The following is a 14,775-nucleotide window of genomic DNA, read 5'->3' as shown; positions in this document are numbered from 1 at the left end:
AAAAGTGAAGGCCAAAACTATTTAATGTAGTAGAGATAGGGTTATCCTCAACAAGAAAAAAACTGAAACTTATTGAAGAGGGCCAAATGTGATTGTCTAATAATTGCTATCAGAACCTACATTGATCATTATAGCATGCATTTCTGTTTAGTCCTTGCTTATTTATGCAGTTCAGAACTTCAAATTTCATTCCAATCTCTAGAAGTTGAAAGATACTGAACTAAAGTTAAGTCTGATGCAGACCACACGAACTAACAAAACAAACAAAAGGACTAAAGGGTAGGCTGCAGGTTACATCGATCCTTGACAAGTACGACTTTACATGTATTAATCTCATGCCATCTTTTACATCTCAAGCTCATTTTCCCCCCTCCTTCTCAACACATTGCATGTGTTCTCATTCAGAAAGATTATAAGGCAGGCACACAATCAACACATATTAAACATTGCCTTATATCAAGGAAAGGACTCAATCAGTCCCTAGTTCATGTCACCTTGCAGTTCAGTCAAATCACCTAAAGACATTTAAGCATGAAAGGACATGTTCCTTTCAGTCCAAGATAGAGACATGCTTAGGCCCCAATACATGATGTCTCGCTGTTAAGTTCAATCATTCAAAGGATCAATCCCAAATCTATATTTTCCAAAAGATCCAGAATTTAATTACTTTTACATTTTCCTTTCCTAATCTTGGTTTAAGCAAACCTACCTAAGTCAGAAATTGCTACAGTTGTGCAACAAAAGTTCAATTTGGAATCTTCACCTAGTATGGGGGATGAATCTAAGGCATTGATAATTAAAAGACACATGGCTAATTATCTTCAAAGTTGCAAGAACCATATCCAAAGCTTACCAAGTTCAAAGATAAAGCATTGTGATAGTCTTAACTATTGAGAGTAAGAAATTATACAAACTCATGAACAACACACAGGCATAAGTTTCACCAACAGCCTCATTATCCCACTTACAACAAAATACAATAAATAAGTATACTAACTATGATATATGCATCTAAGTACATGATGCATGTATATTTCTAATTACTCAAATTGAGTACACTGATGTACCAGTTTTTCAGTCAACAATGAGCTTCCTTAGCTGCAAATTTGAGCGTTTCCTTTCCTGTGACACAAACAAAACCATCTAAATTACTTTCAGAAAACCAGAGCTCCTCACAACCTTAAGATAAAGAGAGCTGCACACAGAAGTAGTCTTTTGGTTTAAAAAGAACTGGAAATAATGCTGGTATAATATTAAAGAATATTCACAAAATCACTTAACAACCAATTTGTTTAAACTGAGACTAGACACACTATATATAACCCAAATGTTAATTGCCATGTGTACTGGTTGCAACAACTCATTTTTAAATCAGAAGTCCTTCAAATTACTACTAATCTTCTATTAATTTGGAGGAGAATTTTTATTTAAGTAATTCTGAAATTCGTCTTGATGATCAGGAGGTAAACATGCATCAACATTAACTGTTTGAGCCAAAGTCCTTTTATGCTCTTTGCCAATGAGATATGTCACAAAGAAACAAATACAGCACTGACTAAAGAAAAAGATAAATATCTTGCTGTAATCTAATGTAGGAAAAAGAAGAAACCAAAAAATTAACCAAGGGACTTAGACAACAGAGCTTTTCATGTGACAAGAATGGGACCTGAAATGGATGTAGAGTGACAGTTTTGGTAAACCATGTGCTTCACCATTTCTCTGTGCCCAAGAGTTTTTTCAGAAATGCTTGTTTCATGAAGCAAGTTCTTGGAACTTTGATCCTTTGCTACTTTATTTGAGGACCGATCTGTTGGTTCCTTGTCTATCATGGTGACTTTCCTCGTTGAAACTGCTGTAGTGACCCTCTTGATGTGCCATGAAGGTTCTGGAATTTAATAAACCAAATATTTAAAAAGACGACATTTTTCTAAAACAAAAGTAACACCGCAAAAAAAAAAAAGCTCATTACAACCATTTCCACGATTAACTTATGCTCCCCATAATCAATAAGACTACTGGTAGTGGAGGAAATAAGGTAGTGGAAAGTAAAGAAAGAAACAAAAGTGTAAGGACAAGAAGAAGATCAAACCATGATATCTGCTTAAATGAAAATTTAAACATCACCTCACACACATGTTCTTGTAAACTTGGACAACTATGGAAATTATCAGACTCTTAGCCCTACATTTTCTTTAAAAATTCATTTTTATTATTTATTTTCTCTCTCTTAATTAAACAAAAGCTCACAGAAATTGTGTTAATGGTATGAAGAAAACCATATCCATAAATTTGTTTAAGTTAGTTCTGGAATGGGACTTTATATGTCTTCTGAGCCAGGAAAGTAAATCATGTACAGCACTCTACATGTCACGGAGACATGAATTCTGCAAACTCTTTAGTACTTTATAAAAAATGCAAAGTAGAATTACTAGCTCAGAGAGATGATTCCTCTTGCAGCCTGGATTCGCCACTTGTTACTTTGTAACTTATAAGTAATGTCACATCTTATGAATTTTTATACTGTCTTCATATTCTTTTTCCTTCTCCAATGGATACCATACCCACTTTCAATCCTAAAATCGTTTCCATCATTCTAGAAAAATTATCAGGTTACTAAGAAGAGAAAAATGAAGGGAGAAATAAGATTTTAAGTAGAGGCAAGTTTCAACCTCAGAATGAAACAACTATCATCAACAGAGTCTCATTGTGAAGCCACTTTATATAAAGCATTCATATGCATGTTTGAAGATAATATGAAATTCAACAACATGAGAGAATGAAAACCATGTTCAAATCATGTTGGCAAATATAAGTAGACTTGCATGGACAAAAGCTGTGCATAGGTAGACAAGGTGGATAGTTATAGCAATTTATCCAACTCACATTAATATATTTCATATAATTCATCAATCTGGGTGCACTGTTTTCACATTTTGTCAACATATATCACATGATATGAATACTAAGGGAGAAAAATTCTTATTAACAAAGGACTTCACATTCTAGATTATCCCTAAATCCCTAACTTCTGTGTTTGAAAATCTGCTGTTTTCCCAATATGCTAATGCTCGGGTTGCAATTAGTTTTCATACGGTATAGTTTTTATGTAAGCACCTAAAATCTGACCAAATTTAGTATTTTCCCAGATAAAATCTTGTTTCTTTCATTCTTGAGTGCCAAGCTGTCCTTCCCTCCACCCCCTGGCCTTTAAATTTTTGTGTGTCGGGGAAGGGGGACAATCTATTTTGTGAATATAAATCCAAAATCCTATTTCTAGATATTCTGGGAAATTACAGAGCCTAAAACTTATACTATATGCTTGCAAATAATGAAAGCTGAAAGAAAACCTGAAATACTGAATATTTCATTCTAGACATAGGAACAATTGATGTAATGTGAGGCCTCAACAAAGAACAAATTCCTTGAACCTTTATTTATTTCATTTAGCAGAAAATTTTCCATATTTTATTCATTCTTCTTATTTTACATTTACTTCTTCAATATCTTGGTTCAAATTACATCAATCCCACTACATAAAAGTCCAATTCCTAAAAAAATCAAAGTCAAATCTTTCAACGTATTCATCAATCATAGCTTTTACTGACATATATTGAGCATAACATTCAGTATGGATTAAGTATTCTCACGATTAGCAACAAAATCAGTACAAGCATCTCCAATTTTCCAAACAACTAGAATTGGAGTCTTGGATCCAAAAGTAACACTGCATTCAATACATATCTCTCAAGACATTAGCAAACATAACCCCAATATTTGGATAACACTCTCCGGTTCTCTAAAGCTCTGGTGAGCATTTTACTAACCATTACATCAGGTTTGTACTGAAAGCCAATGAAGTGCATCTCTGAATGCAAAGAAAGAAGAGTTGCAGAGGTAACCAGCATTAAACACAAGAAGAAAACAAGTCAATTGGTATGATTTGCTCATGTGTAGCCAATACTGTTGAATTGGGCCAGAAAGCTGAAGATGTATGGTTCAAATGGGAGTACGATAAGGACAGCAAATGCCTAAAAATAGAACAAAAAATCTAATAAACATAAGAAATTCCAACCACTAACTTTGCCAAGAGCTCTAGCTCAAACGGCACCTCCCCTTGTAAAAGGAAGATGGAGGGTGAGATCATGAGCTCAAGACCACCAGGTGTGTGTGTGTGTGTAACTACCAATAAAAGAAATATTAAAGCTGACCCAAGCATAAGGGGCACCATTTAGATTTAAAAGGTGAATGGTCACTTATGTAGCTACATTCAAAAGCGAGTGCTCTGTTGAACAAAGTTGTTATGCAAAACCATTTTCTAGAGTATTTGGAAAATATGCATCTGCAGAGACCTGGAATGCCATCAGGGACAAGCCTTACAGAAATTAGTTTGGTTCTCCATCGCAATCCCGGATAAACCCTCATGCTTTGGCTAGCATTTAATAACCGTCTACAAGAGATATATATCAATCCAATAGGGACACAATGGTGGAACAGCTTGTGTGTTCTGTAGAAGTTACTTAGAAGTGTAAACCATCTCTCTTTAGAGTGATCATTATCCAGAAAAATGCAGAAAGAGGCAATGAGGTACTGTTTGCTTTGCAGGCATTATATGGAATGGGATAAAGTGGTTGAGGGGGCTGAAGATCTGGAAAGGTAAGATCCTGAAGGCTGTAATTGGCAAGATAACTTGGGGGAAGGGGGGCTGTTGTGTATCAAATCTGGTCTCAAAGAAACCTGAAAATTCATGGAAGTCAAGGGAAAACAAAAGAAAGTATCTAGAAAGCTGTTAAATGGGAAGTAAAAGCTAGGATTACTACAAAAGGAAGCCTCAAACTCCACCTAGCCTCCATAGACTCACACATTCCTTTGGACTATATGTCGTATATAGCAGCAATCCAAGCCAATTTGCTGATACCCCATTCTACAATGTCTGCGACCTGACACTAGGGTTGAGAACTAGTGAACTAAGACAGCTTCATGATTTCTTTCCAAAGCCTCATTGTGAAACAACATTCAAAAAACAGGTGATCCTGTCTCTCAACTCCATTTCTACAAGAAAAACACAAGCAGGATCTCCCTGGCTTTTGATAGTCACTAGTCAGTAACTATCACAGGGTGTAATCTATCTGTTTGTTGATTGGTGTCAGTATACAGCTTGAGGTTTGGTATTACTTTTGGTCAGTAAATAAAAGTATTTGTTGTTTAGTCTCTTTGTTGGGACTTGGTATGTTGGTAGTTGCAGCTGCAGCGCTGCAAGTTTGAGTTGTATTGTATTGTTTCCTCAATATTCTCATTTATCCAAAAATAAAAAGAAGTTTTGAAAACTCAGTTTTGAATGGAGCTCTATGTTGTTCTTTTTGAAATTCCAATTTCAATTTTTTTTAGAAGTAATTCTAATTTCAATTCTTAACAAGGAATCTAAGAAAATCTCTTGTTAAGAATATTGGTCTTGGGTAATAGAATGTTGAGTTTGAAGTGTAAATGACCCTCTAGAGGTGTACTTTGTTATAAGGCGCTCTTGTAGTCTATTCGTCAAGAAAGTCATGTTCATATGTTTTGCTGACTTGTAAAGTGGTGTTATAGTTTGATAAAATTTCTTGCTTGCTCATCAAAAAGATCATAAATGACATCTTGTATCAATATAAAATGGCCATAATGTGTTTGATAATTCAAATATTCAATTGTCACAAAAAATAAAAATAAAAATAAAAACTGGGAGAGAGGGATTCAAACCCTGGTTCTCATTACACAAGAGAACAGGCAATGTCATTAAGCTACAAGGCTACTATTGGCAGCCATAATGTATACCTTTGTTTCAAAATGATTCACCTAAAAAACAAGATTGTACTTCTATACAACGAACTAGTTGCATATACAAAGGCCAACCCTAGCTGATACCCTTCCCCTATCTCTAAGAGATACTTCTTCATGGTCAGTTGCACTAGAAAATCCACAAATACAATAGAAGAATTCCAAGATTTCCAAACTCCAACCCAATCATACAGCTTCCTTAAGCCCGTTACTCACTCATGCGTAGAATGCTTTGCTTTATAGAGATTATATTCCAATACTAAACCATTAGTTGAGTCACAGAATGTTCAAATCTACTAATGGCTGCACAAATGTGCAGAAACCAGCATTACCTCATTTCATTAAAAAACAGCCAAAACAAATTCTTCTTAACAAAAAATGTCAAACAAAAGCATATAATTCTTCAAGGACATATTCAAATCCCAAGAATTAATATTTTCAACTTGCATACAATTTTAAATTAAAAAAAAAAATGGAAGGAAAAGTACCTGTAGGAGTTACAATTGATTGAGAAGCAACCAAGGAAGCATACATGTAATTATCAGAAATCAGAAACTCCCAATCTTCTTGAACACATTCTTGTTGTTGATTTTCTTGATGGGTTCTCTAAATTCCACTCCTAAGAACAAAAATTAAAGCAAATATTGAAAACCCACCAGCAGAAACATGGAGTAAAATCCAAATTTTAATTGAAAAAAAAAAAGAAAGAAGAAAAGCAAAGAAAGCTAGAGTAATTACTCGAAGGAGGAAAAGTGTTGGGTTGGGGAGAGATGAGAGGAGCAAAGTGGTAAGAATCGGAAATGAGATAGTCTGCCACTTTCTTGAGCAAGTTTTTCTTGACACGCTTAATGGGCTTTCTCTTGTGTACTCCCAGCAATGATTTCTTCTCCATTTTCAGCTTTGGTTACAGATAGTGGAAAATGAATTTCGGAAACACACTTCATGTTTGTGAGAGAGAGAGAGAGATATTGTGGCGGTTGGGAACGTTAAGAACAGGTGTTCGTTGATGAGAGTGTTTCGTGTCGTTTTGGAGGTAAGGTTTCAAAGACACTGCGACATGTGGCAGAGTGGGAAGCCTGTGAGCTCTAACCGCCGGTTATTTTGCTTTATCACTAGAGCTGTGTTATGTTTCTCAAAAAAAAAAAAACTAGAGCTGTGTTATGCTACATGTAAATATTTTCTTTTCAGGTGAAAATATTTTGAAAATGGAAAATATTTTTAAATGTTTGATTGTATTTTGAAAAACATTTTCAATTATTTGGTTGTATTCTAAAAATGCTTTATTTATTTATTTATTAATTTCTCACATTTTCTCAGCTTTCAAACAAATTTTATAATAGAAAATTTCAAAATATAAACTTAAAAAACAAAACCATTCATTAAACACTATCATCCTTAGAGAGAGAGAGAGAGAGAGAGAGAGAGAGAGAGAGAGAGAGAGAGAGAGAGAGAGAGAGAGAGAGAGAGAGAGAGAATCTGACCCAAATTGTGGGGTTTGCATGCACGACGACAGGGCTATGGGTCGAGGATGATGATTTGGGGCCTCATTAGTGACCAATCTCTCTGTTGAGTGATGAGAGTGAGAGTGAGTAGAACAAAATCTTTTGGAGTGTAAATGGTAATTAGGTAATATTAGTGTATAAAATATTCTGCAGGTATGGGCGGATTATTTTATGGTCATATGTATTAATTTTCAGTTTGACCTTATTTTCTTGAGTTGCCAAACACCATCATCGCGTTTTTCAATTTTCCTTTACGCCCGAAACAAACATAGCCTGAATTTTATTATGTTTTTTTTCAAAAATTAAACAAAATCTAGTACATTGCAGCTACATTCTTTTTGCTCGTAGGATCAAATAGGTGACATCTTCGTACAAATTAACCTCCTTTACCAGGCAGCTTCTACATTTTTTCTCCAAACTCAAGTTTGTCACATATCACCGAACATGAGCTTGAGGGGAGGCCATTAGCATACAAGCCCAATAGATGTATGCCCATTATACTTTCTTTTTCTTTTTTCTTTTTTGAGAAAAAAAGGCCATTTTACATTTATAATTTACTTGACTATACACTCGTACATGATATAACTACTTATATTAAGGAAGTTTCTTATACAGTTCTGCGCAGAGGTCATACGTAGACTTTCCGTCTTTATCGTAACAAAAAGTGAACCTTCGTCATTTTGATTTCATACTTAAGTTAAACCTTAACCCAACATTAAAAAAGCCTTGATGTTGGAATTGGAATTTGGAACAGTGGAACAACAACAAAATACTCTAAACCTTTAATCAGATGTATCCGTTAGATTGGAACAGCGGAACAATAGCAAAATAGGTGAAGCCCTATCAATTTGGAGAGAGTGCCACCTTGTGTTTGTTTATCCCATTACTAAATATACTAACATTCAGTCATTAATTGTAATGAATTTTATCAATAATAATTAATAACAGTCTGTAAAGGTAATAGTTTATGAACCACTTTTAAAAATATTTTATAGAAAAATGATAAAGTAATTAATTTTGTTAATAGTTTTTTATATTTTTAAAACTTTTCTATTATATTTTATTCATAGTTGTCATAAGGGAACCTGGTAACATAACCATAAATTAAAATATGCTTATGGATTATAGTAAAATGAATTAAAGAGGAATTCATGGTTATCCATTTAAACCCAAACATGGAGTTTTTTTCGTGTTCATCATTCAGTGATTAATTTTCATAAAAAAAAAAAAAAAAAATTCGTTCAGTAGTTAATTGACATTAATTTTCTCCTAAATTATTTTAAGTAAATAGAAATATAGAATATACTAGAAAAAGGAAAAAGGAAAATACGAATTGCTGCTTAACTTCCTCCATTTATTAATGAGAGGGATCAATTTACTTGGATATGGTAATAATCATTTTTGGATTCACGTACATATATGTAACTAAACCATAGTTCACTACAAGAAAAAATGCTTAATACAATGAAAAAAGTCGTTGCAATAACAACTAACGTCTCTATAATAGGTGTTATTGTAACAACAAAAAAGTCGATGCAAGCTGTTGTAATAAACTCCGATGCAATAAATTTATGCTGTAGGGACTCAATTTGCGTTTGACCCTGAGTACAGATGGGTTTTCAGCCAAATCAAGCCCAAACAATAAATTTATAGAGAATGGGTCAAAAGTTTAGGTGCTGGCCGTCGTTCATCAAGCATGAACTCTCTTTTATACAAGAAAATACTTAGAGCTAATTTACAACTGGGGAAATGCTCCTCGGCCCATGGCCGAGGAGCCCCTTTTCTTCCTTTCCCTTTTTTTTCCCCCCCTCTCTCTTTACTTTACTTGCTTTTCTTATATAGTCTTCATCTTCCTATCTCCTTCTTCCATCTGTTGATCATCCATTTGCCTCCCTTCTGGCCGTCCGTCCCATCAGAGGTCTTATCGGTACTCAAGTGGTTCACTCTGATCAACGTTGCCCTGCTAAGGGGTTATATCCCCATTAATGCGGTCAGAGGGGTTAGGTGAATGCATTAAGTGTGAATGTGGCAGCTTGCTCTGGGCTTGTCCCCTCCCAAACATTATCCTTAGTATGCCGAGGACGAAGAGGTCCTCGGCGTGGGCCAAAAAAGAGGCTTTGTCTAACTTAGCCTTGGCTGGTCAGTCCTCCTCGGCGTTGGCCTTGGGCCTACTACGCGATAGGCTGTGACTGTCAGGCCCACGGGCCCCACATATGCAATACTAAATTTTCATTGCAATAAATTTCACATATTGCAACGATTTACTTTGAAAATCTTGTTGCAATAGTTTGATTTTTTTTTTTATTATAAATAAATAATTTAAAAAAAAAATTAAAAATAAATAAATCATTTTTTTAAATAATAATTTTTTCATTAACCTGTTTTACAATTCAAAAACCATATCTAGGGACTATACTAACAAATTAAAGATATGCATAAAGGATGAAAAATTTGAAATACTTCATTTCAATACGTATGTCAAAAAACACTAATATATACACAACTTGTTAAGTTTACATTCAATCACATAGTTTCAAAAAGTATGCAAAAATCAATACAACATGAAAGAAAAGTTTCTTCCCAAAAGTGTTATCCAAGCATGCTTCACGACTGTAAAGGCACGTTTTGCTCCCCAAAGCCCAAGTAAAATGGACAAAGGCCCAAAGAGTCCAAAACAATGAATTTGTAGAGAGTTGGCTAGAAACTGAACTCCAATGAGTTGGACAACAATCACTGTAGGCTAAGTGATGCTTGAAAGTATAAATAAACAATTTAGTGCAAGGAAAATCCTCCTCGGCAAAGTTCGAGGAAAGTAGTTCTTATATATTTCTCTTGGATTTAAACACAATTACGGTTCTTGAGGGTACACTCATTTTTCTCCAGATTATTTGAAGATCCTCTTGTATTGGGATCTTTCTTCTTTATATCCCCCTTCTTCACTCCATCTTAGCTCTCCACGTGTAGATCAGATTGCTGGCTTTGACACTTGTCCCATCAGCACCTTCTTGAAGTCTTTGTGGGTAGCTGTAAGGTTGAATGTTACTGTTCAGGTATTACCTCTACATTAATGCAGTCAGAAAGTTAGCTGCAGAGCATTCAATGTGGCGGTAGCATCTTCTTAGATATTTCTTAGCTTTCCTTTGTCTTATCCCCATCTGATGCTTATCCTTACCAATATGATCGTCTGGTGCCTTGTTCTTGACGAAAGGTCAGACCTTTGACCTCTACAATACTTAGCCGAGAAGGTGTTTCTCCTCAGACTACACTCCCAATCACTTATGACCAGCCTTCTTCCACGGACCACTAAATAGGTGCCAAAATAGTATTTGAGCTTTGTATGTAATTGCCAAAATAATTTTTGGGCTTTGTAAAATAGGTGCCAAAATATCATTTAGGCTTTGTAAGATTTTGTAAAAATATTGACGTGTAGCAACGAGCTTTTAAGAGGTGTTGTGTAGTAATGAGCTTTAGAGGTGCCGTGTAGCAACGGGCTTTTAAGAGGGTTCTGTTGAGCTTTTTGGATTTTTCCCATAAGGTAAATGATTTTGGGTTTTTTATTTTTATTTTTATTTTTTATTTTTATTTTTTTTTATGGAGATAGTTTAATTTTGTGGCCCAATTTGGTAGTAATGTGATAGGTATTTTTGTGGAAAACCCAAGTTGGATAACATGTAGGATATAATAAGTAGTATTTGTGAGAGGGCCTAAGGTAATTTATGGGGCTTATGTAGGGAATAATTGTGGGAGCCCAATAACATGGAGAATATTTGAGTAATACGTGGGAAATATTTATGTGGGCTCAAAATAGTTTATGGGCTTGTGTGGGTATTTTTTAGTGAATGGGCTAATGAAATTAGGGCCCAAAAATTTGTACCTCAACACTTATTAAATAGAGAACAAAGAAAAAGACATGAAATTGAGTTTTTGAGTTCTTAGGAGGCGACTGCATACGCAGGGACTATGACTGCATATGCATTGCCCTAGGATGCATACGCAGGGATGGATTACGAGTACGCACCCTTGAGACATTGTTCTAATTATAAACAGAAAGTTACTATCTAGAATTAAAAGAAAAAATAATGAAGAAACTAAATACAATAAATAAATCAAGTTGAAGAATGAAATGCTAAGATTAAAAATTTTTGAGGACTTATCTCGATGCATAGGAATTCTTGAGATTAAATGACCAATCCCTTTAATCTTGAAGCATAATTTTTTCCAATTAAAACACAAAGGAGTTAAAAATTTTGAACTGAAAAACCACCCGGAGAGGTATTTTGATAAAAGAGCAATGCTATTTTGAAAAGCTCTTTTAGAATTATAAAAACTGCTATTGCATTGCATTTCGACTACTGCTCGACAGGTTAAAGTTCACTTATCTTAATTGGTCGAACTGCATGTCTCAGCCAATTGAGAGTTTGGCAAAATTGATAAACAACTTGTTTTCTCAATCGTTGGATCTAGGCTTTTGTATAACTTAAGACGCTATAAATATAACTAGTGCATGTTTTTACACACATAATAGGGCAGTGTTTTTGAACATAGATCTAGAATTTTCGAAGTTCTCCTGAAATATCAACTGGAGCATAGGTGCATACTAAAGATCTAGTGAGCAACTAGTTGACTACAATTATTGGAGAAACCTTTAAGAGTTGATCTCGAAGTCATGAACTGGGAGTTCATGTGCAATAAATAAAAATAAAAGAGTCCATGGATCTCAGAGATAAATGTGATCATGTTAGTAATTACTATATGAAGTAGCATTAGATTTTAGATTAAATATTCTATATAAACTTCCATTCTATTCTAGTGGCTTTGTTACGTTGAGGATTGTTAGGTTAAGTCCCCCTAAGTTTTTTACTGTGAAATAGTTTGTTTCATCGGTTTTACTAGGTCATTATTTTGATGTCTTATGTGAGTCATGTTTATGTGATATTATTCAATTGAGATGTAAAGTATATTGTGACTAAAATTGGTTAATATTGTAACAATCGGGACATAAAACCCTAACAAAATTCCCAAAATACCATAAGAAAGCACCTAAATAATGCCTTGCACATTTGAATGTCGAACTTTCTTTTTGAAAAAAGGTTTTTTGGAAAACGCATAAAGAGACCATATGCATGCAATTAGTCTTCTTTTGGCTTCCTTTATTACCCTAATTGTTAGGATTTCTTGCTCTAAATGTATTTTTAATTGTTATTGGGGATTAGAGATTGATTTTGATGACGAGATTCATGCATTGATTGTTTTGGTTTCTTTGTCAAACAGTTGGGAGGCCATGAGAATGGTTGTGAGCAATTTTGCATAGAAAAGCAAACTCAAATATAATGATATTCGAGATTTAATTCTAAGTAAGGAGGTTTGTGGGAGAGATGTAGGTGTAAATAATGCATAAGATCACGCTCTTGTCATGGAGAACAAGGGCAGAAATAAAAGTGGAGCGCCTGATGATCGGGTTACCATGTCACAATAAAAAAGTAGATCTTAGTTTTCGGAGATGAGAGACTACTTCCATTGTAGGAAAAAGGAGCACATAAAAAGAATTTTTTGGCACTAGAATAAAGAACAAATTGAAGGCTAAGATGAAAAAAATGATAATGAGAAGAATACTGCAGTAGTTGTGTTTGATAAGGATGTTGTGACGTTCTCTCTTCAAGAGCAAAAGTATGAGCATGATGCTAAAAATAATATTGAGTGGGTTGTTGATTTAGCAGCCTTCCACCATGGTATCCCTACAAAAGTGTTGTTCACCACATACAAAGTAGACTACTTTGGTGTTGTGAAGATGGGTAGTTCTAACTATTCAAGAATTGTGGGAATCAGTAATGTGTGAATCAAAACAAATGTTGGTTATACAATGATATTAAAGGATGTGTGACATGTTTTAAGAATGAACGTGTTCTCTACATTGGCTATGGATTGAGTGGGTTATTGTAACCATCTTGGCAATGGAAGATGAAAACTCACTAAAGGATCATTGGTTATTGAAAGAGGGCGTGTTTGTTGTGGCATGTACAGGACTTATGAGAAGAGCTGTAAGAAGAAGTTCAATGTAGTCAAAGATTTTCCATAGTTGAAAGTTGGAATTAATGATGTTGCAACCAAGAGAGTAAAATTCTCTCTATCTAAGAGTACGTCAAATGAGGAGTGATATGTGAACGAAAATCATGATGCTAGGTCCACATGGGACTCAGCTTGATCCTACAAACAAGACGAGGAAGTAGGACCAAAAAGGCAAGGATGTAATAGAGGAAGGAAGGGGCACCCCCTAAAGAATCCGAGCCCTAAAAAGGGGCCAAAGTAGCCAAGATAGTCCAAAAGAGGTCCTCAAGCGAAGGGTCCATCGTGGAAAGGGGGCATGATCATCTAACCAAGGTTCAATCTTGGAACCCCCCCTTGGTGCTGAATGGATCTACTCTCCCCATAGATTCTTCTATCAGGGATTTCGAATAGGGAAAAGCTAGGTAAGTAGCAAACGCCCTGGAGCAACCCCTACTACTGCCTGATGAAATGGCTAACCTTAGGACCATAAAGAAACACAAAGTGTTTCTTGCTTTGAAAAGAGATCTTGTGCTGGTAAGTGCTTCTTTATTTTTTATTATTATTTTTTTTTAATGTTCCAACTGCTTTCTCTCATCATTACATTTTTTTTTAAGGTTGCTCAAGCTATGCATATTGTCGAGGAGTTGGTGAACAACTCCCATGGACAAATGAAGGAAGAAGAGGGAAGGTGCATAGCTGCCGTGGATGCCTTCACCTTGGCCGAGAAGAGGATCCAAGACTTGAACACCAAGCTGACCGAGGCTGACAGGGAGAAGAAGAGAGCTAAGGCTGCTCTACAAGGTGCTAAGAGGCGGGCAGAGAGTCAGCACAAGCAACTCCATCAGACTGAGGACCAACTAACTACAACTAAGGAATAGATAGGGGCCTTAAAGAAAAAGATAAAAGAGGCAGAGAAAGCTGTAGAAAAGGCCAAGTAAGTATGACATTGGGGTGGCAGAAACCGAGGAGAGCCTTAGGGCTGAGGTTTCTGGGGTTTGCAGAAGCTACTTCCTCCAAGTGGAGTAGATGCTTCCTCCACCTTAAGGAGACCAGAGAGTGTCTACTATCCCCCAGCCATCTGAGCGTCAGGCCCTTCTAGCTCTAAGGCTGAAACTGCTCCTAAAGACCCTAGTTCTTACAAAGATGCCTCTGCTAGTACTCTTCCTTCTTCCACTATCCCTCCTGAGGAGGTTGTTCAAGCTGGTGCTATTGAGAAAGAAAAAGATACAGTAAACAAGGCAGCTCTTGAGGCCACAAAGCTTCCCCCTACATCCAAGGACTCCTCTAAGGAGAAGGGAGCCTCCCAGAGCCGAGAAATAGTTCTGGTAACTCTCCCCATCCTTGCCAAGGAGGATTCTAAGGGTAAAGGTTCAGCCTCCTCAGCAACAATGCATGAAAAATCTACTAAGGCCATAAC

At 35.7% G+C, this 14,775-nt stretch overlaps 1 protein-coding gene across 1 annotated transcript; it reads right to left on the bottom strand.

The window, feature by feature from the left end:
- Nucleotides 1-857: 857 nt before the first annotated feature.
- On the bottom strand, nt 858-6,877 carry LOC112009209 (uncharacterized). The gene is made up of 4 exons (XM_024041552.2): nt 6,550-6,877; nt 6,300-6,430; nt 1,667-1,885; nt 858-1,122 (listed from the first exon to the last, which is right to left on the bottom strand). The coding sequence occupies exons 2-4, from the start codon at nt 6,343-6,345 to the stop codon at nt 1,079-1,081; spliced, it is 309 nt and encodes a 102-aa protein (XP_023897320.2). The 5' UTR covers nt 6,346-6,430; nt 6,550-6,877; the 3' UTR covers nt 858-1,078.
- Between the last annotated feature and the right edge of the window lie 7,898 nt (nt 6,878-14,775).

Source organism: Quercus suber, unplaced genomic scaffold (assembly GCF_002906115.3).
Source record: "Quercus suber isolate HL8 unplaced genomic scaffold, Cork oak 2.0 scaffold_257, whole genome shotgun sequence".
NCBI classification, from domain to species: Eukaryota; Viridiplantae; Streptophyta; class Magnoliopsida; order Fagales; family Fagaceae; genus Quercus; species Quercus suber.
The sequence above is the reverse complement of the archived record's forward strand: the minus strand, read 5'-3'. Positions and strand labels throughout refer to the sequence as shown.